The sequence below is a fragment of the Mercenaria mercenaria genome, chromosome 8 (assembly GCF_021730395.1).
Source record: "Mercenaria mercenaria strain notata chromosome 8, MADL_Memer_1, whole genome shotgun sequence".
Classification (NCBI taxonomy): domain Eukaryota; kingdom Metazoa; phylum Mollusca; class Bivalvia; order Venerida; family Veneridae; genus Mercenaria; species Mercenaria mercenaria.
The window spans coordinates 27,664,926-27,692,519 of NC_069368.1; the positions used below are offsets into that span (position 1 = coordinate 27,664,926).

The 27,594-nt window shown below is 34.3% G+C and overlaps 1 protein-coding gene across 1 annotated transcript; it reads left to right on the forward strand.

The window, feature by feature from the left end:
* The first annotated feature begins 509 nt into the window (after window positions 1-509).
* LOC123566711 (beta-hexosaminidase-like) lies at window positions 510-27,594 on the forward strand. Its single transcript, XM_045361031.2, has 9 exons — window positions 510-730; window positions 7,068-7,772; window positions 16,636-17,060; window positions 18,120-18,824; window positions 19,144-19,229; window positions 20,150-20,304; window positions 21,382-21,616; window positions 24,099-24,257; window positions 25,604-27,594. The coding sequence occupies exons 1-9, from the start codon at window positions 694-696 to the stop codon at window positions 25,674-25,676; spliced, it is 2,580 nt and encodes an 859-aa protein (XP_045216966.1). The 5' UTR covers window positions 510-693; the 3' UTR covers window positions 25,677-27,594.

The following is a 27,594-nucleotide window of genomic DNA, read 5'->3' on the forward strand; positions in this document are numbered from 1 at the left end:
AGAGCCACCTCTAACTCTTACAAACCAGACATGTTTACAATGGTACATGATGACAACGTACCCAGATAAAATGATACAAAATGATACACACTCCAGTCCCAAGCAATTCATGAGGGTAACTGGTGAATGACAACTCAAGTAGCAGAGGCCAAAGTTTCTCATCGGTAGAATCAATTAATAAATCAGCTTTAATAAGACTGCTAAATTTACAACAGTACGCGAGTATTATCCAGTCTACAGTAAATCCACAGTACGAAATATAAACGAATGTGTGAAATGATCATTGCAGAAGGACTAGGTCATGAAACGAAGAATAGATTTTATACGTCAAACTACATGAACTATTCGATGCACTGAAACAAGAACCTAAAAATAATTTTATACGTCCGTACCGAACATGTTTTTTACTTAGCAGCTTTAAATGATGCGTTGATAGTTTTGACAGTCGTCATTTACATGAAATATAGCAAAAATATTATCATACAGTGCGAGTTTGTAAAACACTTTGACAGTATTTATTACTTATTTAGGTAATTAACCTATCCCTGTATTCGTGCTGTGTCCGTTCGGTTGAGTCTGAACTAACGTCTTATTTAATGTCTTCCGTGACAAGAAAATGAAACAATACATGTCTTACTTCAGTTAGAATGCGGACATACATTATAGTTCATATTTGTGAATATTGAAAAAAAAATGAAGTGGACTGTACAGATTTCATTCTTTCTTTACGGTAAGATCTTATGCTGTTTATTTATATGACATAGCTTGGATTTCTTCTTATAGCTAAGGCTGCATATAATTTTATTTTAATCATATTCTAATCTTATACGTATTCTAATCTTATTCAAATTTTAAACGTATATGTATTCCAATCTTATTCTAATCTAAGACTTATAATTATTCAAATCTTATTCTAATCTCAAACGTATTCTAATCATATTCTAATCTTATATGTATTCTAATCTTCTTTTAATCTTATACGTACATGTATTCAAATCTTATAATTATTCAGTTTGAAATCTTATTCTGATCTTATACATATTCTAATTTTAATCTGATCTTATACGTACTCTATTCCTATTCAAATATATACATACGTGTATTCAAATCTTATTCTAACCATATAACTATTCAAACCTTATTCTAATCTTATACGTTCATATATTCCAATCTTATTCAAATCTTATATACGCATTCAAGTCTTGTTCAAATATTATACTTATTGCAATCTTATTTTAATCTTAAACGTATTCTAAACTTATTCTAATCTTTAACGTATTCTAATCTTATTTAAATCTTATATATATATGTATTCCAAATTTATTCAAATCTTATACATATTCCAATCTTATTCTAATCTTAAACGTATTTTAAACTTATTCTAATGTTAAACGTATTTAAACTTATTCTAATCTTAAACATATTTTAAACTTATTCTGATCTTAAACGTATTTAAACTTATTCTAATCCTAAACGTATTTTAACTTATTCTGATCTTAAACGTATTTAAACTTATTCTGATCTTAAACGTATTCAAATCTTATTCTAATGTTACAGTTTTTCTAATCTTATTCTAATCTTAAACTTATTCTAATCTTATTCTAATCTTATACGTATTCTAATCTTGGCTAATCGTAAGAATTGCCTAAATTGGGGAAACCTTGATGCACAGCAAGAGCCCAATATTTTTTAGTTAACAACTCAATGATTAGTTATTATTTTTTACTTCTTATCACATGTTGATCACCATAGCGAACCATATAGCATACAACAAAATGTTCCATCTGGAAGTTTATATAATAATCTAAAAAATGTCATAACAACTTGTAAATGTAACTTCTTTTGCGCTTATCTTCAAGATATTCAATGCCTGACTTTCACTGAAAGATTTCATCCCGAGATATTTACTTGAAATGCAGAAAATGAAAATGTTTTATCTTTACTAAATGTATCAATAAATTGTGTCTGTAGAGCTACTTTCAAATGCCATGCATTAACTGTCGACTGTTAAAGAAGCTTCCAGAGTTTTTAGCGTAGTACATATTTATACTGTGTTAAGCTATGCATGTATTTAGCAATGTGTACAGCAATGTTGATGAACATAAACATGTTGATTTTATGTTACATATAGGACCTACTATATGTAGAAAATATTCATATTTCTAAATATGAATTTTGGGTCTATTACTTGCTGGGAATAATTTTATCGTTCTTTCTTATTCTGTTCAATCTTAATTCAGTTTGAATGGCATCTTTATCTGATATATACAAAGCAATATTAACACTGCACATTTTAAATGAATACGTCTAGAAATGTGTCTTATTTAGTATTGTGTTTTGTACTTGCTTTAACAACGTCAATCCAAGATGTCGGCTGTATCAAACCATTAAATTCAATAAGATCACAGCTCTTTCTAATCATTTAATTTCATATGCATGGCTCCGAATCATGTATATATCAATCATGTACATGTGCACGTGCATGTAAATTGTCGTAATGTATTAGCCATCTATATTTACAATATCTTGTAAAAGATTGAGCGCTTTGAATGATCCAAACAGGTTAAAAATCCACTTGAGCCGAATACAACATCCAAAACTAAGGTAGTGGACCCGTAATAGCACGGCCGTAGCGACTAATGAGGCAACCGAGGCACTTGCCTCGGTCATTTTTTTTCTGTATTATTTACTCGGCAGATTTTTTTTACCTCAATTGCATTAGATGATTTTTTTGCCATGGCCATTATTTTTGGTCTCCGTCTTTTGTTTTGCCTTATCTTTATGAATTACCAACTCGAATTTCGGTTAATATTAGTTGTTGTGTTTTCAATCGCCAGTTATCTAGAGGTCACTTCCAGGCGCCTAGCGCGGCATACTGAGTTACTCTGCTGATAGCATAGGCACGGGTGGTAAACGCGCAATCCAATTCCCGCCGGGAATACGCTTAAAATGGATTGCGCAACGTCCGGTGCTGGTGTTGCGCGTAAAAAAAGACGAAATTGAGGTATGTGAAGTTATAATTTTGCTTAGTATGAGACAAGAATAAATTTTCTCGAAAAAAGCAAAATGCTATTCGACACAGATATGATAATACATCATATGTGTAAAATATCTGGTTTGTAATTTATGATTCGGCTCTATTATCACAAAAACTCTGGCGACACGAAACGTGAAAAAAGTATGAAATCAACAAAAATGGCAGTTTCTGACCTCATATGCCTAATCTGAGGACATCTGATGCTTTGTATGATAACTCAACTATTATAAAGTAACGAATATCAAAATTATTTGTTTCAAATCCTGCTTACGAGGACATAATTGACAAAATAATCATCGGGAATGGGGTTGCGCACCGGGAATGGAGTTGCTCATATACATCATAATGTGTATAATGTATACGCGCAACTCTATTTCCGGGGAGCAACCCCATTCCCGATTATTTTTTTGCCAATCTTTCCCCCAAAAGCAACATTTCATTCAAGTGTATGTAATATTCATGACTGTTTTACATGTGTTTGATCATTCGAAGCGTCACATTTCCAGAAAGAAGGCACAAGAGTTAGAAAATTTGCATTTTTCATGATTCCATGCTTTTTTGACAGCTCGAGCCATCAGAGTTTTCGTGATAACAGAGCCGATTCTTAAATTAATAAGTTGGTATTTCATACATATGATCCTTATTCATTTTTGTGTCGAATAGCATTTTGCTTTTTTTCGAAAGCACTCGTAAATGTGTAATTATTTACAAAAACAAAAACCCACCTACCTCGATTTTGTATATATTGATGCGCAACACCAGCACCGGAAGTCGCGCAACCCATTTTTAGCGTATTCCCAGTGGGAATTGGATTGCGCGTTTACCACCCGTGATAGGACAGATGCAGTTAAAGCCAAAATTTAAAAAAAAGGCTACAAAATCAAAGGAAGCAATAAAACAAATCGGGAGGGTACGAGGGCAGAGTCAGTGTTTGCGCATTAGTAGTTTTTGTAGTTTTGTAAATTTTAGAAGAAAAATACAGGGTTTGTAGCTTTGCGGATTTCAAGTATTTGGTGTATGATGTCGATATATAGAACTATAAAAATGCTCACAATACACAAATTAAAAAAAAAACTGCTAAAATTCAGTGATACGAGTCACCTTCACCTCGCAAATGTTTTATATTGCATTTGTTATGGGGAGATGTTTGGAGAAATATCATATCTCGACGTTTCAATGATTCATTTAAGGTGAAGAAGTTTTTATTTTATCTAGTACAGTGATTGATAAAACATTTCTGTTGTATACGTACATTCCGAAACTATAGCATACGGTATGAATATGGATTTCAGATCTGTCTAATGCAGGTTTTGGTATCATATTCATGCCTTCTGCAGCTGTTGAAGCAGTTGTTATTCATAAAATAATAGCACTAGATAATAATAACCTCCTCAGATGTTACTGATTCCATGAAACTTTATCATCAATGCAAATAATCAACAAAGGTTTTTTACCACTATTACAATGCATGGATGCCAGGTTAACATATTAATTTTTGATATCATTTCATGATTCAGACATATCAGTTAAGACATTTAAGTAATGCTCGATAGATTTGCAATTAAGTTTTGCGGTTAAAGACTGGGTATTGTATTAACTTGATAATTCATGTAATCACATACCCTTATGTCGTAATATATAAAAACTATATACAATACGTTGGAAAAATAGTCAAATGAAACTGCCTGTATATAACGTAATGAGGGCCGCGAGGTACTAGTAAATCTTTGTGCTAGTTTTGTTGATGCGATCTTATTACATGGTAGACAGGACTTCCTGTATACCTCTATCATAGTATTACTACATATGTGCAAAATTTTGAAATCTTGAAATTTTTATCTGACCAAAATAACTCACCCAATCAGCCTTCAATTTTTATTTGTGGAATTTCGTTTTTACTTTTATATTTTATTGTCGAAAATGACAATATGATTGTGCGTATATTCGTATGCCGAGAAACATACCTACCATGAGCATTGTAGATATACAGGACATGCTGGCCATTCACTTTGACCAGAAGCCACCAATTATATTTCTATTATTAATCTTTCTTCTTTGGAGGTTCCACAGACCCGCACAAGAGGAAGATGATTCCCCTTTTCACACCCTACTGGCGAATAACTTCAGAATTGGTTGCGTATGGCATGCGAATTGCACAATAAATCCCAGAAGCTTGTGTTCTGAACATTCAGAATCAGGAAATATACAGTTGACGTATTCTTACATGTATTTGTATGCACTAACTCTTCAGTGAACTTGAAAAAAGGTGTAGGTCATGACAGCGTTTTTAAACAGGTCATAAAGATGATGTATTGCCGACTTTCGTTTCTTATATAGACCTACATCTGGTTCATTGAAGAAAAAAAAACTGAACGTCATTGTTAAAATTAAAGATAATGAAATACGGAGTGATAAAAAATGTGATGCTGAATGACATGGTTATATTAATTGAATATAACCTAGAGTTTGGATTTCAACCAAATTAACATAAATTTCCACTTGGCCTTTTCATAAGATATGTCATGTGCAATAGAACAATCATAGATTTTGTTGGGTTATATTTTTTGTTTACTACACGGACACAATTAAGGTCATGTTGCATGTTTTTGCAAGCTTTTGAAAGTGAACTTCCAGGTGAAAGTCGCGATTTTTTCCCAAGTAATGCGATCTACATGCATAATATGTATAAAACATTACAGTCCCACGAAAACGCAATGTGCTATTTTGTTTTATTTTGCAAATTTAAAGTAAATGAAAAATTGTTTAAAAATATCATATTTATTAACCTTTAGCCTGCTGGCGGCAAGTAGCCTTCTGCCTTTGCGACCAGCACAGACCAAGATCAGCCTGCACATAATGGTCTGCGCTGTTCGCTCTTCAGTCATAAAATTTTTCAGTGAACACCCTTTTGAATTATAAATTGTACTGCCCAAACTGAATGATAGACCAGTCCATTTTAGAAACTTAGCAGGCTAAATGTTAAAGACAAATAGTTTTGCACTGGCAATGAAAATGAATTAATTTAGCATGTCGGTTGAAAGGGTGGAATATATCTACAGATGTCTCTCACGTCTTATGTTTAACCATAAACATAAAATGAAATTAAAAAAAAAAACATAACATTATTAGAATGCATGGTGTGTATTCTTCTTAGTCAGGCAAATATTTGTAATTCCAGGCATCGACCTTTAAAAGTTGTCTGTTTGAGACTATTCAGCTATGCAGTATTATACACTTACATAATAGCTTGTCGGTTAATAGCAACTATTGTCTGAGGTCCGAAGGAACTGCAGTCAATAGTTTTGACTGTTGAGCTGCAAGCAATTTAATAAGTGTTGATATGCATGACATCAGAAATAAATTTTCCTTTTTTTTTCTTCAAGTTTCGACTTAAGCCCAACACAATTTATATTTGAAAAATACACAAGTCAATAGTTCAAACTGAACATTTATATAAGTAGTCATATAATGAAATATTATTTGAAACAGTTCTATATCACATCATTTTTCACAGCTCTAAAGCTCGTGTTTGTTAATATATGAACCTTAGATAATGGTTACCTTTTAACTTTCAATAGCTACGAGGTCACAAATAGTATCAGAAGTTATCAACGTTAATTCTATAATTCAAAATTAAAACATGAAATCGAGTTGATTCTGAATACTTTTTAAGTTAAATTTCCCAGCAGGTCCGGACGTATCCATATTGCCTGACGCTGAAGTGCTTGCAGTGCAATATGACTAGACGGAAGTGTTGCCACACGTTTAAATAGAAGGGCTGAATTGTCCAATGAGAATGCGTCTATTTATAGCTGATTTAATAATAACTGACATCATATTTATTTGTCCTTTGTAATACTGCATAATATATTTGTGTGTGTGATTTATTTTCCAGCTCGATACATTTGATTTTAGATAACTTTATAGACTTTTGTTTTGGTTAAATATAGGAAGTTAATTCTAAATGTTTCTAGAAATCAACTCTTATAATGCTTTGCTGTTATTCATCTTGATTTTTTATTTCATTCAGTGGCCCTTCAACTGGCACATTGCCTCACACAGCCGGAGCTGAATTATATTGGCGACAACTTAGACGTGAGGGTGAAATTAACTGACAACCTTAAGTACGATGGCAAGAAACACACTATGATCATAACGTTAACAAACAGAGGAGACCGGTCCATGAACATGCGCAATGTTGAAATGTTCTTTCATAGTTTCTTTATGGTGGAACCGGACTTTCTGCCCGACCCTCGGGGTTATAGGTTAGATCCCTATAATATAAGGCTGCATCATGTGAACGGGATGTTATTCCGCGCAGAGTTTCTGCTCAGGTTTGGTTTGTTGCTGCCCAACGAGCCTAGGGAAATTAAACTTACCATTCAAGACTGGGCTGTTTCAAAGACTGATGTGCCAAATAACTGGTACATTACCTCAAATGGTTTGAATCCCAAAACTCTAGTAGCTACCTCAGTTGAAGACCAGTCTTTTGTAGAAGAATTCACGGACCCAAATCAGTATAAGCGATACCGCAACGACCAGTATAGCCCGTTTTCACCTTTAGAACGTTTTGACAACATTAAGGGTAATGATTTAGGGAACCGAGCCGTGGGTTATGCTGTACTTCCGACACCAAGAGAGGTCGCCTATGATACAGCAAGACCTGTTAGGATGGACAATACATGGACCGTGTCTGCTTCACCGAGTCTTGCAAATGAAGCTACCTTCCTTGGAGGTAGGTATCTATATTTGATATAATACCTGTTTAATCCTAGAACGTATAAGTAATTTAGTGGACACATTATTCGAGGGGCGGCGTGGAGTAAAGACCACTGTTACATTCTTTGTGATGTGTATTTTTAAACTGATGAAGCGTGTGTCTGCATAGATGTTATGCATAATAACATGATTAGAGAAGCAATATTTTCATTACTGCATATGAACAAATGGCGTAAGAGCCATAAAGGGAGATAATAAATAACAATGGGTTCAATAAAACTTTCTACCATGTCAGTCAATATTAAAACCTTCGACATATATATATACTGGAGAAAACAACTATAAAAAAATAGGATTAAAGAGGTAATTAATATATTACCTGTTCATACCAAACAATGTGGCAGGCACACTATCAACAAAGGCATTATGAGCCTTTAATTACGACTGTCTCAGTCAACTCCATAAATAGATAGGAAAATAGGTACGGGAGGGGTAAGGTTGGTTAATCGGCTTTAAATTTTCTTTCTTCAGTTTGTACTTACTTCTTTAAGATCGATTGTGATGACAGCGTCAATCTTTTTTGAACCACTCTCGAGTCCGTTTCCATAAAAATTTGTACCTGTGTCATGTGAGACGGTATGTTCGCGACCCCAGCGGGGCTCGACCCTACGACACCCAGAGGAGGGTTACTCAAAACTTCAACATTACTTGTATCAGTTGTTTCACAAAGCGACCGTTAGGAAACTTTTTCAAAATTACCTGTACTTTTATAATTATCATTGCAAGTATTTCAAACAGACTGTTCTAATAGAACGTATTTTAAATTATAAATTCATTTTGTTTACCTAGATGCACCATATCAGCACGAATAAAAGTACAAACCTTCAAATAACATTAACTAATTAGAAATGAAATAAATCAAATTCGCTTTTCGTGTTAACTTGGTGCTTTGACATTTATTTATTCATTTCAACAGATGCGTCATCAACACCATCTTACGATGTTTATATGCAACATCTATGCAAGGTACTGTAGTTTGGAAAATATTCGCGGTGGTTTGATTTCAGCACAGCCCGCCTGTTTAGCTCAATAGGAAGAGCGCAAAATCAACAGTTCGCGTTGTCGTGAGTTCGACCACAGGACGGGGCGTATATTCTCCGTGACGATTGTGTCTGAAATCATTTTTCTCACTTATCGGACAGAAAAATCTCTATTTTTAGAAGTGCTGGAAAATCTTTTCTTGCATACCAGACGGGGATTTCCGGTATTTTTACCGGTGCTGGAAAAATCCATCTTACACCCCGGGGTGTAAGATGACTCTCGTGCTTTAAATGACGTATTACGAACTACATATATGTAGAAGATTTATGTAGTTATTTATATTTTATTTCGAAAAATGGAATAAAAATCCAGTACCTTGACAGTTCCTCTTTGTTCCTGATAGTATATTTCTCGATTCAAAACACGTTATTTTATCAAAAATTCATAACGTTACGCTGCAACTGATAAAACAAAACCGGAACTATACATTGTTATTTGTCTTTGAAACGTCATGACGTCTTTCCTGTTTACGGACGTTGATTTCCCGCGCTTTGTTTAAATACGCTGCTATAAGAAATAGTTCTAAAAAGAAAGCCGTTCGACTGTTTTTATTTTTATTATTATATCTTGATATCAGTATGCAAGAAAAAGATTCTGCCACTGGTTATAGGTGCAGATGGGAATATCTGGCTCTCGGGTAACTGTTTAGGCGGTAACTCGGTAGGAACCTCGTTACCGCCTAAACAGTTACCCTCGAGACCGGAAATTCCCATCTGCACCTACAACCAGTGAAAAAATCTTATATCTCACATGGGTTATCCCACACTCCTGTGACGGACTCCTTCATGCGCTGAATATACATATTATTTATGTAAAATAATTAAAAATCAGGTACCTTTATCTTTTCTCTCCGTTCCTTATAGTGTATTTCTCGATTCAAAATTCATTACTTTATGATAAGAACGTACCGTTACGTTACAAACGATAAAACTAAAGCGGAACTTTGTTATTGTGCGTCACTGAAATATCATGACGTCACTTCTGCTTACGTACGCCAATTTCCCGCGTTTTAAGTAGTTTCATATTTTTATGCTTGTTTTTATTGTTTCTGTTGTGGTAAGTGAGAAATAGAATCCATCATTGGTGTTCGGTGAAGATCGGAAATCCCAACCCGCGGGCTCAGCCTCGTTTAAGACTTGAGCGGTGCGCCATCGGGTTGGGATTTTCTGATCTTAACCGAAGACCAATTATGGATTCTCTATGTCCTCCACAGCGTGCATAATGTTACAAGAACAACAACAAAATTCAGCTCTTTTAAAGTTGCATAGTGCTTTTAATTTTATGTTAAAACAAAATGATAGCTGTCCGAATTCGCTATTTTTAATGTAAGTAACAAAAAACGCGGCAAGTCACATTATGATCTTTAAAGGTACACGCTCATGGATATGGCGAAAGTTTTCTGTGTGTTCTTTTCCATCAAGTTTGACATAGAATATACGAAACAGAAATAATGACATAGTGAGGGTAAATATGTTTTAAATATTGGAAAAAAGGCATGAAAAATGTTAATTATGTCCAAAGCATTATATCGATTTGCTTTCTTCTGCCTACTGTTCTTTCCGGTAATTTACCAAGATACTAGACTAGTATCTTGCAAAATTCGTACACCACTGGTCACTTTCACTGTGGAATTTTGAGAGAAATAAGTTACCAAACATCGCTGTAAATGTACACTGCTGCTTATTCCGGACCTGTTCAAAACACCAAAATGTTTAAGTGCTTGTGACCAGCGTATACCAGTTTTTTTTTCTCTCCATGAATAAAATGCATGAATGACAATCGGCGTTTAGTGATTGTTAACAAGGGACATTTATTATATACCAAAGAAATAAATATGTATTCACTTGCCAATTATATCCACATCATAAGGATAATTGACGTATTTTATTTTCTAACGAGAAAATAATTATCTTTGTTTGTTAATGTTTGCTGCAATATAGAGTTTGTCAACCTTAAAAGGACCCAAAACGACCTATATTCGTCCACAGTCATTCTGATAATACAGCTTTGCTACAGATAGACTTCAAAATGAGAAATGAACATTGTAAAGCCTTTTGTTTGGCGGGGGGGGGGGGGGGGGGGGGGGGGACGGTTATTGTATTCAAACCACTTTAACTGCTGATTTCTTTTTAGCTTTTCTCAGTAAATCATTATTTAAGTATATTTTAAAGCTTTAGAGGCACATTTAAAGAAACAGCTTACAGCACTGTTAAAAAAGTAAGTGGATCTGTAACGTACTCTTGCTATACCATCTGGCATCCTTCAGCTGGAAAAGTCGGTCAGCGCGCTTAAGGCTTTTGTAAAGTCGGAAAATGCCGAAATGGAATACGTAAAATCCGTAATAAGCCGATTGCCATAACAAATTCCTTAAATTATCTGTTTATACAAGGTACGGTGTGAAAATTAAGTTGATAAAAGTTTCGATAGTAAACTCTAAGGTTTTGGCCACCTAAATGTCACCAAACTGTCAATCCGTAACTGTAGTTACAAAATAGATAATCATGTTTTTAAAAAACAAATATATGCGAACCATGTATAAGCTGACAACATTGAATACGATAGAACAAGCATCTTTTGTGGTGGGTCTTTAATCAAAAGACCACATTAATTTGAATTAATGTTTAGGCCACCACATAATTGCCTTATGGGTCACTGTATCTAAATTAGCGTCGAGAAGCAGGAATGTACTGTTTAACGATACAATTATAAAAATTTAAGGTCGATTTGAAATCTTTATGTCGATATTGTTTTATGCGTCTAAAATTTACATAAATAATAAATTGCTATATGTAATGTCTTCATTTTGTAACATGTCTTGTTATGCAAAGATCACTATTCAAATTGTGTTTAATTCTGTGTGTTTGATCTATCTATGGTTGAAAAAAAGCTTTTCTATCCTCTTGGTTGCAAACATGCATTTGATTTTAAAGATCATTTTTACTCAATATATAGCCACATTACATATATTGTTGAAAAAGTCAGAACCTCTGCTTTTGCCAAGAGGATACAAGTGGCCAAAAATAGCCCGAAATTGGTACCAAAATTTTAAAGAAAAAAAAATAAAAACAAGCCAAAATTGTTTCAGAATAGCATAAGTTTCAACCTTTGGATACTACCAAATGAGCCGTGCCATGAGAAAACCAACATAGTGGCTTTGCGACCAGCAAGGATCCAGACCAGCCTGCGCATCCGCGCAGTCTGGTCAGGATCCATGCTGTTCGCTTTCAAAGCCTATTTTTTTGCAATTGGGGAAACTGTTAGCGAACAGCATGGATCCTGACCAGACTGCGCGGATGCGCAGGCTGGTCTGGATCTATGCTGGTCGCAAAGCCACTATGTTGATTTTCTCATGGCACGGCTCAAATAAGCCTTGTAGGAATACCCCTGGTGTAGCGTTTTTTGCTCGAAAATAGATAAAATAGGCAACATTATGTATAAAAATATATAATGCGTTTTTTTTCAACACTGCGAGTTAGGAAACGGTTAACTAGTTTTGTAGTACTGCGTACGTGGTACTCACACCAAAATCACACATGCTCCATGGTTGCTCAAATGTTTATATGTGTAGCGATTTCAACCAGTTTATATGAAAGGAAATTTTCGGTATAAACGCATTGGCATAAGAATAATTTTGAAAAGTGCCCTTTAATGAATAGAAAAAAAATGTTTCAAACTGATATGACGTTCTTCAAATAGTATAGAAAGACAGCCTACAAGTTATTTTTAATTCACAAGTCATTATAACACTTTCATTTATTTCTCAATGTCACTTCTAATATTTCACCTTAATAGTTCATTGTGTGAGATAGTAGCTTTTTGTAAAAAGAAGTTTAATTAAACACGCATAATGTTAAACATAACGTAAATTGACGTAAACTGATAGTGTTTATCAGTATCAACATTTTTCTTGGCAAAAAAATAAACGTGACAAATTGTTATGAAAACAAAACCATAAACAATTCATGTTTTTGCTATTTTCATGTAAATTAATAAATACCAAATTATGAATACAAATATGAAAATTTCACCTGCGCAATATGATTGATTGGGTAGGGAGCAAAAATATCCAAAAATGTCATATTGTAATTTAGCAAGACTCAAACTATTGATATCAGCCAATGGCTAAACACAGTTGCAATGAACTTTCAGCTGTGCAATTACAATATCTGAGGTCCTTTATATGACTCGAGAAGAAAGTTCAGTGTTACCTCATGTTAACACATGTAGGGTTGGGGGAGTTGGAGGGGCGGGGTCATAATCGTCCAGTTTAAAATTGTATATTCATATGTACACGGTGAGGATGCGTACACCGGATATTGCCATTTAGTGATAAGGTATTTTCCGAAAACGTGTTTATTTTTCACCAACAAGGTAAGTAAAACCCTCATTTACTATTGTATTATACTAATATGGAAGAAAAGAGCATTACTTTTAATAACTAGATGATGTGTATATGCTCTCACAAGCGTAAAATGAATCAATCTTATGAAGGAAGGCTAAAATTTGTGATAAAATGACAAGTTTATCATCTGATAATTGCAGGTCGGGGACGCATCTCTCCCGATATCGTCACTTATTGTCTTATGATAAAAATTCTGAATCGTATGATTAATTTAGTTACATACAAAGAAAACATATGCAAAATTTTAGCTTTGTACATGTTCAAATGACAGAGAAATCGATGATAAATGAGCGTCGGTGGTGTACTGTGTATTGCAAATATATGTACTGTGTATTGACCTGTATCACATTTTACTGTACTGTGTATTGTTAACATTATCGCTGAGTTTTGCAGAATGAATCTTACATAATGTACATTATCATTTCCTTTTCAAAGTACAAAACTGTATTTTCTTTAGTCTTGAAGATACGTGATGTTTTAGATTGATATTTATAGCGTTTACTCTGTTGTAATTCATGTATTAAGCTCTAAACGTAACCCACAGTCACCATAGTGAAACAGTGGGCAATATTTTTTGTTATGCTTACCAGTTTTAAATGTATAGATAAATTCTGTTCTTCCATTGAGCATTTTGTTTAAGTTGATATTAAATGAATTATCTCAGAAACAGTTAAAGGTACATGTATCAATTAAAATTTTGTATTGGGATGCCACTTAGACTTACTCTCAATAACTTGCAGACAGCCCGGCCCTACTAATAAATATTATATTGTGATTTTTTTTTCGTTGCAGATTCAACTTGTGTATGTGTGTTTATGACTGGCTCGACGAACGAATTTAAGGCCATTGTATGTCACTTTGTTGAACACCACCAACATGACGAGAATATTTTCTTGTGCTAATGACCAAAACCGCAAAAAAGTAAATTCAGAATAGTATCAGACATAAATTATGCAGAGAAAAAAACCCAGAAAAAATGCTGTCGATTCAGAAAATATTAACATGCATGTTTTAAAAAGGAACCCGATTACAAAAGGGGCCAATTTGCAACAGAACAGAAAGAAACCTTTGATTTGGGCAAATGGTGAGGAGCCTGTTCACTCACGGTAGTGGAAATGTATGCTACCTACCACGCCATGTAGCTTAACATTTACACATTGATACCAGTACAAAAATATAATCTAGAGACACATGCACGGCGGTGTACTTGGAACTTTCAATGTTACACAGAGTGCAATTCCATGGACAGACAAGGTTTTTGCAGAATATTGTTATACAGTCGATGAAAGAATAACAAAATAGATGAATAAATAAATAGCTTTAATTAGTTTGTTTGCCAAGAAACGTTTTCTGTATTATATAATAAGTGATTTTATAGTTTCCTTTATTTTTTGACGTCGCAAAATGTTTTCATCGACAACTTGGTTAATATGAGGTATAGTGAAGACTGCAAGTTGTTTTGAAGAGCAGGCTTATAACTCTTCCAATGATTTTACAATTATACAACTGCTTGCAAAACAGAGACCGCATTTCTGACGCTAAATAAAGAGGAAAGATAAAAGCAAACAGACAAATACTTATTGAAATTATAAGAAGTAGCTAGTTACTGCATAAATGTGATGAGTGTACATAAGAGTTCACATAAGAGTGGGCATTGATACTGATATAGGTTCGGTTGTGACATATTTATTTTACCAAACATTATTTGACAAGCAATATTGTAAAAGACATGTTTTACTTTGATAAAGAACAAATAGTCATGTACATTGTAATATTTATTAAACAAACTTGAAACCTAAACACAAATTCATAAAATAACAAAGGTCATAATAAGATAGTAGAAGAACTCTATAAGATTTGTCTTTCTTTCTAATCCAATCCACCAACTGTACTTGTAATGTCAGTATATAAATATAGTTAAGTATATTGTTGGGAATAAATATGTTAAAACCAAAGGTCATAAACATTTTACATTCAACAGTTGAAATACATGAAAAAAGTCGGAATGATCTTCAAGTCAGTTCCCGATCGTTTGTTATAGTTTGAAGTTGACTTTGACAACAAATATACTATTTTGGTTAACGGGGAAGTTGCTCACATAATAATGATAACGAACTGTTTGCATAGAAATGACATATATCTTGCAAATGAAGTGTACAAGATAACACATGGCACTGTTTCCCCCTACTTCTAAAACAAATTGCTCAGTGCATATGGCACCCATTTTGTTTTGTATGAAGAAAGTGGTGAGCTAATTATCTTTCAAAACAATGCATTTAGAACAATAAAAATAGCTTTGACTATATTATTTTAAGAAAATTTCAAGTGAAACTAGTTCGAGGGTTCTACGTCAAATGAGTCTAAGGTTATTGAGGAGAAACCACTTTAAAAACTCAAAGCCCTTACGGCCTTGACCTTTGAACTATTGCCACCATAAGCGATAAAGGTCTTCTATTGACCAAGAATCATGTCTCTTTGTAGTATGAAGGTGAAAGGATAACATATTTTCATGTTTGCTCTTCTTATACGGAGAGACCTTTTCCACTCTTATCGTCATCATATCCTGTGTTACATTATTATAAAACATCACGGCTGAATGTGTGGCTGTGCCTTTTATCTGCAATGGCTAGTCTTTAGACAGTTTCTTGGAGTGACTATTGGCATGTCGCTGTAACTGTAAGTTGTAATATCAGTGTTCAAACTGGTGCTTGTTAATTTCGCTGTGAAGTCTAATGCCATCTGCAAACAGAAAAAGAAATTCCATCATTTGGGCCAATGGAACTACATGCTTTGTCTATCTAATGACCATTAATACTGAAAATTTGCACGTTTTTCATTATTAATACTCAGTACACCAAACTGCAATACACAGTACAAATATTACTTTGAAAACTCAATACACAGTACACCACCGGCGCTCATTTATCACCGATTTCTCCGTGATTTGAACATGTACAAAGCTGAAATTTTGCACATTTTTTCTTTGTATGTAACTAAATAAATCGTTCGATTCAGATTTTCCCCATAATGCAAATATATTATGGTATCGAGACAAATGTGTTTGCAGCATGCATTTATCAAATGATAAACTTGTCATTTTATCACAAATTTTATCATTTCTACTGAAGATTGACTCATTTTACGCTTGTAAGAGCATATACACAGTATCTAGTTATGAAAATTAATGCTCTTTTCTTCTGTAGTAGTATAATACAATAGTAAATGAGGGTTTTACTTACCTTGTTGACGAAAAATAATCACGTTTTCGGAAAATAACTTATCACTTAATGGCAATATCCGGTGTACGCATCCTCACCGTGATGTATAATTAAGGCATATAACGTATGTCATTGTAATATGGAATTTGTTATTGCAGAAAAACTTGGCATACCGGCTATTGAAAGACCAACTGCTACAAAGGCTATCATTCTGGAGACAGGAAGTACCGGTTACCTTGACGAGGACTCTTACGTCATCAAAACTTTAGATTGTGCTGACGTCATTTCCATAAAGGGCCGGGGACCGTCAGGTGTTTTCTACGGTATTCAGACTTTACTAAGTCTTCTTACAAACAATGGTACTATCGGCTTTAGACCTCTTCCGGGCATTCATATCATTGATGTACCAAGGTTCGAATATCGAGGTGTCCACCTTGACGTTGCCCGGAACTTCCAACCTAAGGAAACAGTGATGGACTTAGTAGACACAATGGCGCAGTACAAGCTTAACAAGCTCCACCTCCATCTCTCTGACGACGAAGCATGGCGACTAGAGGTTCCTCAGCTTCCGGAGTTAACATCCGTAAGCAATCATATAACATTTATATCTCCCACAAACTCACATTGACCCCATGGACATTAACAGGAACCTTATATATGCTATGTAGAATATTGATTAAGGAATATATAGTATATATAGACTAGCTGCTTTTTTTCATTGATATATTGCACGCTGTATCAATTTTTTGTAAGAGAGATTACACAGTACTAAAAATAGTCAGTGAGGTACTATTATTCATTCGGTAGTGATTAATACAAAAATTATCAACGCTTTAAACTTCGAATTAAGACTTTAAAAATGGTTTTTAGGCGCCTAGAAGGAAATAGCTGTTAAAGTTCCATAGCTCTTAGTTTTACGTTAGAAATATGAAGCTTGCGCAATCAGATATTAAGTTAAAAAGTGCTACTTCCACCGTTGCACATAAAGGCATCAAAGTAGACTATTAAAACTATAGATTCAATAGAACATTCTGCTATGTTCAACCAGTATCAAAACCTTGTGACAAATGTGGGAAAACAGTTACCGAAAATAGGATTTTACAAGAAATATATACCATTATTTTATTCGTAACAAATAACGTGGAAGTCATTAAGTTCACACTCATTGTATTGTAAGCATAGTTACAAGCACATAATAAAATGTGTATGTATATGTCATAATACGACAATGGAGAATTACAAGCGTTCAGGTAACATTTTGTACTGTACAACCAGTCTGCATGGAATTTTCGTGCTGTATACGCTCGTGGCATTGTTCAGTAGTATAAGTTGATTCTACATCTCCAGTGTAATTGCACAGTAGAAGACGTTAAGACATCCTAAAACTGGTAATCCATCTACCAGCGTACCGTAACAGTCTTAATTAGTTAGTCTCTTAAAGTTAAACTTTGTCTAAGAAGCCAATAAAACTCATCTATGTACCAATCCCCCACGTCTTATGCCAAATTAGTTAGGTATGTGGGTTGTTAAATTCATCAATATTATGTGGTAAAAGACAATTAGATTGCGTATTACTAAGTGTATACAATACCACGAAAACAGATAGACTGTGTTAGTCAAAACTGATATATTTTACGTTTAGGTTGCTGGTCGTAGATGCCACGATCTGGAAGAGAAGATCTGCCTCATCCCTCAACTGGGATCTGGACCTCTACCCCGAGCACCAGGTTCGGGATATTACAGGAGGGAAGATTATAGAGACATTTTACGACATGCCGCAAAAAGACACGTGGAAGTTATCCCAGAATTCCAAATGCCATCCCACGCGCATGCGGCAGTTAAAGCTATGGAGGAACGCTTTAGAAGGAAAAATGATATCGATCACTTACTGACAGATTTAGAAGACAATTCTAATTACCTCTCGGTACAGATGTTCTCGGATGACGCCATGAATCCATGCATCGAATCCACGTACAACTTCATGAAAACTGTGATTCAAAGCATCAAAAATATGCATATTGGCATAACACCACTTCAGATCTTCAATTTAGGAGGCGAAGCTGTACCGGAAGGAGCATGGGTAAATTCTACGGCATGTCGTAAAGCTTTCCCTAACGTGGCTCCGGAAGATTTGCCAGTATATGCTAAAGCCTATTTTATGAGTCGTCTGGCAAAACTGGTAATTGTGGAGGAGGGACTGAGGTTGGCAGGATATGAAGACGCGTTTTTCCTGAATGGGGAGCCTCTTCCAGGAGGATCAGAGAATCTTCTGGTGTATCCATACCAAAATGTTTGGGAGTGGGGACTGGCGAACAGAGCTTATAAACTTGCCAACGCCGGATATCCTGTAAGCGCTTTACATATATAATTTATTGTCATATTTCTTTGTCTGTATGAAGTTACCGGAAGTAGCGGTGTCAAAGAGGAAAATCAAGGGAGACCACTCCTTGTCCTTGTTCAGTTTCGTGACAAAATTTTGAATCTATCTCTTACATTTGACTTCCATTACTTTTGAAGAAGTGATTTAGGAATTTAGTTAGTGTAATCATTGTGTTTTTATGGCGTAATTCTATATTTGAAAGCGCATTATCAAGTTACCGATTTTTTTTTTACTTTTTACTTTAACTGTATGAACTGTAACACCTTTCATATTCTTCTTGTTTTAGGTTGTACTGTCACCAGTCACCCACCTTTCATTTGACCACCCGTACGAGCCAGATCCAAATGAAAGGGGTCTTTATTGGGCATCGAGGTAACGTATTTACTTATTTATTAATTCCGTACCTCTTTAGCTACTGCACTTCCTAATATATTTTATAAATATTAAAAAAAGATTCCAGTTTGCAACAAACAAGTTAGAGCTTTAGCTCGTTGCGTATTTCATACCAATTATGCAACTGTGATTACTCATTAAGGCAATCCCTGGAACTATTGTTACGGTATTAAACGCGTCTATGTGTCGCCTACATGAACTATAATAGAATTGCATCCCGATGCAAAGATTACAGATGCCTTTAGATACATTTTACCATTTTGTATTTAATTACATAGTCTGTTCACATAATAGATTGCACACAAAGGTCAATCGATTACCTCACAAAAATGACACTTAAATGTATTGAGACTTCGTTTTAGAGAATTACTTGCGGAATTGTCTGGGTAACACGTTTAAGGCAAAACTGCATTTTGTCTTTTGTGGCTTAATAAGATATTTGTTAAAAATTGGTATGTATTAAACAAAAAAAAAAGGTTAGTGATAAATACAAAGATATAAATCGAGCCTACACCTATTCTAAAACACGTAACAGATCCACTGCCTATGTCAAAAAGAAGCAATCTATCTCCTCATATTTATGTTCTATCTATTTCTATGTATAAGATGATTTGAAAATAATCTAAATAAATAAGATTTTATTTACCCCAGTCTTAAGGCAATTAGCATCAAAATTAGCATAACATTTAGAGACCAAAGGAAATGCATTAGCAATTTCACCAAAGTCCCTATCATTATTAGAAGTCAAAGGTATCAGAAGGCCACAGGTTAAAAGGTCAAATAAATGGCATGATCATCCGTTATATATCCGTGTTGCATAATTAATTATGCCTGGTTTGATATCTCTGCTATGCGAAAAGCATAATTACCGAAAACACTTTTGTTTGAATATATTTAAGGTATCTGGATACCTACAAGGTATTTACGCTTCGACCCGACAATCTGTATAATAATATTGACGTCAAACGATCTGGAGAAGTCCTCACACGTCAGGACGTTTGCGGCGTCAATGACGTCAAATGTGATCCCCTTCTTAAACCGGACAATATTAAAGGTAAGTAAACCACAAATTTCTTCTAAAGGAATAATAGAATTTTCCATCCGTGTGTTGATGTTCTATATCATTGAAGAATTTCAGTTTTGTCCGATTCAAGGAAAAGATATTGTAGCTGTACATTGGTCTTGGACATTTAATTGATTAAGTATAAGACAACCTTTTACTATTTAGCATACAGGACACTAGACAACTTTTGGGGACACGTACCCTTACCCTCAGGAAGGGGAATATTTCGTCGTTTTATGACAAAAATTGAAAGTTTTTAGCTATATATATGTTACTACTTTTCACACTTATTAATACTGTTTTCAATTATTTCTAACTAAGTAACTGTATCGCAGCAGTAACCGTCCTTAGAGGCACTATAATATAATTTGAAGGAGAGTTCATATCCAGTTGTGTCAAACAACTTATTATCAGGTGAATTTTTTTCTGAGAAAGGGGCAAAAAACATATTATTTTATGAGGGGAATTGGGCCCATATTCGGCCCAAAAAACAGCCAAACGGATGCCCTGGCATAGCTAAAAAAGAGCGGGTGCAGTGGTTCAGAAGTAACACTGTCTGGCTACGAAACCAGGGGTCGTGAGTTCGAGCCCCCGCTTCTCCAAATAAAAAATTACTAACATTGGGATAAAAGTCCCGTGTATGGGTGCTTTACACCTGGCATGTTAAAGAACCAGGGAAACTTCTGGAATTGGAGCGTCTTCTGTATCTTGCACTATCTTCCCACTAAAATTACTAACATTCTTCTGGAGGAGTCGTCCATATAGGCCAGCGGTGGCGACTAAAAATAAACTTATATACAAACACACAAGTTAAAAATCATGTCTCCCCTACATTTTTGTATGTCAGTCATCTGCTCAAAACTCACCCAGGGCATGTTTTAGGTTTGATTCTTTGCTTTTCTTTCAGTTTGAGCGAAAGATAACGGGTAGTGTGACGTCACATTTCCATCGAAGATTTCGATCAAATTTTATGCTGCTTAAATTATTAACATGTCCTTCATATTGTTCAGATATTCTGTATTTTGAGGATTTTTTTTTTCGATTATTTTATTACATTGTTAAATCTAGGTATTCAGTCGTTCGGATGGACAGAACTTATAAAAGACAAAGATACACTACAGTTTATGATGTTTCCACGTATTATAGCCCTGGCAGAAAGGGCGTGGCATAGAGATGCATTTGAGAACACGACTGCGCAGCCGCGACGGGAATATGAAATGTTTTCTAACAAAATTGGGTATCGAGAACTGCCGAGACTCGACAGAGCAGGGGTGAAATACCGAATACCTCCACCTGGTGTTGCGTAAGTTAATATTGAAACAATTTCACCTTTTTAAAAAAGCGAGTCAGTGGTACGTATATTATGCAACTGATCATGACAGAATTTGAAAGACATATAGCTCTGAACTATTTTTTTGACAGTATGCGCTTTCACTTCAAAGACAAGTAAAGTAACGCGAATTATAGACAGGCATTTAGTAATGATTAATTCCTGGGCAAAATATATAAAAAGAAACGATTACAAATATATCCATTTATGACTGGAATCTTTGCTTTGATGCGGCAAGCGTCTTTCTCACATTTTTTACAAATCTAGCCTGATTTAAATTTAAGTTTCAATGACTCGTTAATGTACTCAACGTTGAAACAAACACCGCGGCATACCGTCGATAGAAAACACAATTTTCATTTAGAGAAAGTCTCTTGAGGCTTGTTTTGATAGGTAAATTGGTCCCCAGCTTAACAGTTGCTTATTGTATAGAAAGCAAGGTACTCCATAAAACTCGAAAACCTCGGTCTTTTTCGTTGTTGTCAAATAAAGGAGCTATAAAGAAGATGCAATATGATTTTATGATGCTTGAAATAGTTAAAATGTTAGTAAATATAATGTACACTTACGCCGAAGTATTAGGTATAATACATTTAGAGTACAATGTCATTTGAATTCTTTATATATTACAAACTGAAAAGATATAGTATTAATGACGTGGGCTCATATATAGCATGAAATAGACACATGCTTTAAGAATATACAAAAAGTTGCAAAAAGTTAATACGATAAATCAAAGTAGTACCAAATGATAAATTTTGAAATAAATAAACCACATAGATAAGAAGCACACAGGCCATGCAGTTTGCGTCTGACCAAAACTTATTTTATCAGCTATACTGATTATTTTATTAGCTTTATTGATAGATATTTTGGATATTTAGCCAGTTATCAAGAATTTCACGTGTTTTATTGCCTGATTAACTACTGTTCAGAGTTCATATGCGCAGGAGTTGAACCACTAGGGCCAAAGGCAGACGACGAACTATATTAGGACCTTATTAATTTTTATTTTTACACGCTTGTTGAAGTATGATCATAAAAGTTTGCTGAATTTTTTTCATTTGTGGAGTAAAGAACAGGACGTCTTGTGGAAAATTAACATCATTATTAGATAGATAAATAGATTCATTACTGTGTACAATGCACATATTCATGGCAATATATATAACATTCTAACATGGCTCGATTTGATTTCCAGTTAAACAAAGAAGGAAATCAAGCTCTGTATATTCTGCGATAAACAATAGTTGACAAGCGGACCGGTAAGAGAGCATTATGGCGTCAAATATGACGTCAAATTGCCGCATGACGTCCGATACGTTACTCCTCGGGTAAATGAAGTCCAGCATAATATTATTTAAGATATGGCAATGAGCATGTCAGAATGAAAACAATCAAGACCTTCTTGTGATTTAACGTGTAATATGTCACGGTTCATCGTTCAGATGCTTCAGTATTCAACCGCTCGGGCTAACGCCCTCGTGGTTCAATTCCTACGCATCTGAACTCTGAACCGTGGTTTATTAGACGATAAACCACTCTAAGGCCTTGATTATTTGTTAAATATACAGATAACAATGAGCAATTATGCATGTTAAATAAAGCCATGTCATATACATTATAACACAAAGGATGACACAAAAAAGAAATAGAAATCATCTCTTATCTTGACGCTGTAGCATGTTCGCATGTCAGCCGTTGTTTATCACATAATTTACAATGCCTGTCTACTTTGTTTAATAAAACAAATTGATTCCAGAAATGTTGAAACTAAAGATACATTTACTAGGTATTTCAATGACCTTGACCTTTAATGTAAACAAATATGGCGGCCGTCGATTGAAAATTGAAAGTGCCGCTCGCTATAAAACTTAAAAAATATACTCGTGATTTTTTGATGGAAAAGACATGTTCTTTAAGAACAAATTTGGCGGTGAAATTTTGCTTTTATTTATCAACATAATTATTTTCAAAAATACAGCAGGAAACAAAAAAAGATTTCTACAGATGATGGATTACCTCGCAAGTATTTCATTATTACAGAAATAAAATCATCATCAACTCGCATTTACATGCGATCTGCTTCCAAAACTTTTTTTGAATCGTTAATTGCACACTGCGCATGCGCAACGGAAGTAATGAAATTCTTAGGGAGACCACTAAAGGGGAAGTAACTAAAACATTGCTATTTATGTATTCTGAAACGTATCCCTTTGTTAGAAGTAGTGGTCTCCCTTCCGTTTACATTTTTCTTGCATAAAGAGAGAAAAAGTAGGGTATAACACTTGTATGGAGCAGAATCTTTCTTTTTTTGGTAATAAATTCAACTACGTCCTTGACGTTTTTTTTTTAGAAAGTTATTGGCTTAAGAAATGGAGTAATATAAAAATGGGAAATGTCTTTCTATTTTTTTTATAAAAAAACAATGAAATAGCTATATTTACTTTTGCAGTATCGGGACAAATAACAACCGGGACTTCCAAGTAACGATGAAATCCGAGTTTCCAAATCTACCTCTTCAGTACAGCTTTGATGGCGGTGTCACGTGGATGGACTATACTAGTCCATTCTTACTGAAAGATGTGAATCAAGTCGTTCATTTGAGATCTTTGTAAGTATAAATGCAGTTTAAAGGCGTATGCTAGAATTCCCTGTATATGAGATGGGCGAAAATTTTCCCAATAACAGAATTTCTTTAAACTTTGGATATTGAAGGACAATCATCTAAGAAACAAAAAAAAAATGCAATAAAAATCATAGGTCACCGGATTCGAAAAAGAGTTATCTGCCCTTGAAAACTTCATTTTTGGGGGAAATTCTGTTATTGGGAAAATTTTCGCACCAAATTCTAGCAGACGTCCTTAAGTGTAAAGAAAAGAAGTAAGCCCAGAGAGAAAAAGAGGATTTACAGTAAATTTCATAGTCAGTACGAAGAAAGAATTAAATTGACTTTGTTATTGTGTTAGAAATAATGACGATTGATTTCTGTTTTCTCTGAGTTTAATTGATCCATTTTCACATCATTTTGCAAAGACCACCAAGAAAACATAGAATTTAATCCTAATTTTAACTAATTCCAAAATGTTCCGACTACCTGCATCCTTTCGAAAACTACCTTTTTTCCGACCATAATTATTTTATAGGGTATTATCTAACTGAGAAAATAAATGGTCATTTTATTCAGTAACAGAAAGTCAGTATAATATTTCTCATTTCATTCTTGCCAGTTCCGCGAAAACTCTGACGTCATGTAGGTTTAACTCCTTATATTGGTTACATTGAGATGTTCTTTTTCTGAAACAATCAACTTACATTACATTTAATAAAAATATGTGAAATTAAGTCACATTCCACATATATGATTATTTGAATAGTAATTTATAAATATTTATCAGTGGCAGGAGACGTGGAATTTATCCAAGAATAAACTCGGGTCACATGATCCCTTTCGACCAATAGAATTTATTGTAGTCAGCAAGTTCATTTGAACAGTAATGCATAGATATTTATCAGTGGCAGCGGCCGTGGACTTTATGATAGAATAAAACTCAGGTCATACTGTACTCTCGCTTATCTCAAAATCACAACCCGAAAATACGTGCACAAAACATCATGTTAACCCTTAGCCTGCTAGTGACAAGTGCTTCTGCCTTTGCGACAAGTGCAGAACAAGATCAGCCTGCACATCGGTGCAGTCTGATCATGGTCTGCACTGTTCGCCATTCAGTCAGTATCCTTTTGGTAAGCACTTCTTTTAACATGTTTAACAGTTAATGATACTGTCCAAATTGAAAGATGGACCAGTTCATTACAGAAAAGTAGGGTAAGGGTTCATGGGGTTAATTAAGCCGAATGTCATTATCTCAAAGTAAAATACTCGGTTCCGTGAAAATCGTGATACCGAGTTTCAACTGTAATCGGATTTTTTTTTTCATTTTTTGTAATTTTGCATTCCAGATCTACCGATGGACTTCGCTCAAGCAGAATCACGAAGTTTGCAATTAATGAAATCATCGGAAAGAAGAAATAAGAAAAAGCAGTATTTTGATATAAATTCCGTGTTTTTTTTTAGTTTTATGTTTAGTTTTATGTAATGATTCTAATTTACAGACAAATCTTTTAGAAACCAGTTTACAAGTGTAGTATAAATTTTTTGTAACATGTTTTTCGTCTGAATTTCGGGGAATTTTACAGAGCATAAACCCCAAAAATAATTGTTTTACTAATATGAATCTACAATTTATTAAATGCGGAAGAATATGTAACAAACAGACACCCTCTATGTATTACGTCAAACAGAATACAGAATCTAGTTATGATGTGCTTAGTGACGTCATACTGAATTATTAAGGAGGTGGACCCGTAGTGACACTCGCCAGTTCCCGTGTGAATACGTCTTCTCGTCAAGCAATTCGGCGTTCTTCGGATGTGAGTATAGCGCATGCGCAGATGGATTTCCATAGGAACCGGAGAATGCCGATGTAGCATATGGAGAATATGTAATATTCCGATTGTCAGTACGGTCCACTTCCTGAAAGAGAAAGAATTCCCTAACAAATACATACGTAAGCAATCATTGATAGAAATTTCTGTAAATGTCTGGTTTTTAAAAGAATTTAACTAATAAATCAGTTTGTAGCTCTAAGCAATTTCAAAGGGATTCAATACTTAATGATAATAATATTTTCTCATTAGGATTATCTGCGTAGCAAAACCTTTTATGAGTTTTCCTGATTCTAGGGAAGAAAAAAAATTAAATGTGAAATCACGTGATCAAAGAAGTCGAGAGAAAATGAGCATTAGATCCCATCTTAAAATATTAATGTGGAAAATATACATGTCTGATGTTAGAAAATAATTTTATTACTTTACATATTTCAGACAAATGGCAAATTAAATATAATGTCATCTTAAAATTCATCCCGTTAACATGGCAGACATTCCTTCAAGTTTTACAATCTGTATTATTTGTGACATGATATAAACTCAACCAGGATATAGAGGATACTACACGAGTGTCTATTGAATTTATTAAACGAGTTGAATAAAATGCTAAAATGTGAGGCTCTGTCGATTATCAATTTAAAAATATCAATTTTATTCAACGAGTTCAATAAATCAATGTGAAAAGTCACAAATGTAATATTCTTTTTATCATATGTTAGCTTTTCCTGTCATCAACATCAAATATTCTACTTTCTTTAACTGTTATTAACAAGTCAGTCTGACCAACATTTCCAATACTTTAAACGACGTCGACGTCAAAGCTTTATTACACTAGTGTATTGTCAATTTAAAGTAATGGCTTCGACGTCAAACATGTGATAAAATATGTTTTATTCAATAATTTGTCTGACACTTTCTACCTCGTCATTACCATACTGCAGTAATTTGTACATTTTGAATTATAACTCGAACCAATCAAAGGAGATATTTGAGTATTAATGTAAAATATATGAGTGTGTTTGCTTTGGCAAAAATATTCATAGCAATGTTCATAAGTAGCCTTGAGTGTGGCACTGATACCATTCAGACACATGCATTATGTTGATTATAACCTTGCTGTTCATAGAAAAATGTGTATGCATGCGCGTGCAAAGATCATAAAAAAGTTTGATCTTGTTAAACTGCACGCTGTATAATTTTTCTGAGATGAAAGACACAGTAAACGGGCCATACTAATCTATGATCATGATATGTATTTAGTTACTGTACCAAGTCAGATGGTGTATGATATTTGATGAAAGATTCTCAAAAACGGTACTTGCACCATGTTCCTGCTGCAATGGTTTACTGAAAACATTAATATGAACTATGAAAGAAAGCGAGAACAATATGTCAAATATGTATGTATATGAAGCAGATAATTTTCATATACTGAACATTTATGTTTAACTTGTGTAACATTAAGGTTCATGTAAATTTAGTTTCTACAAATAAAGTTTTAC

Coding starts and splice junctions, on each gene's coding strand:
- LOC123566711 (XM_045361031.2), top strand. CDS start 694: ATGAAGTGGACTGTACAGATTTCATTCTTTCTTTACG. Junction 7,773..16,635: donor TGAAGCTACCTTCCTTGGAG/GTAGGTATCTAT, acceptor TTGTTATTGCAG/AAAAACTTGGCATACCGGCT. Junction 20,305..21,381: donor TAAACCGGACAATATTAAAG/GTAAGTAAACCA, acceptor TGTTAAATCTAG/GTATTCAGTCGTTCGGATGG.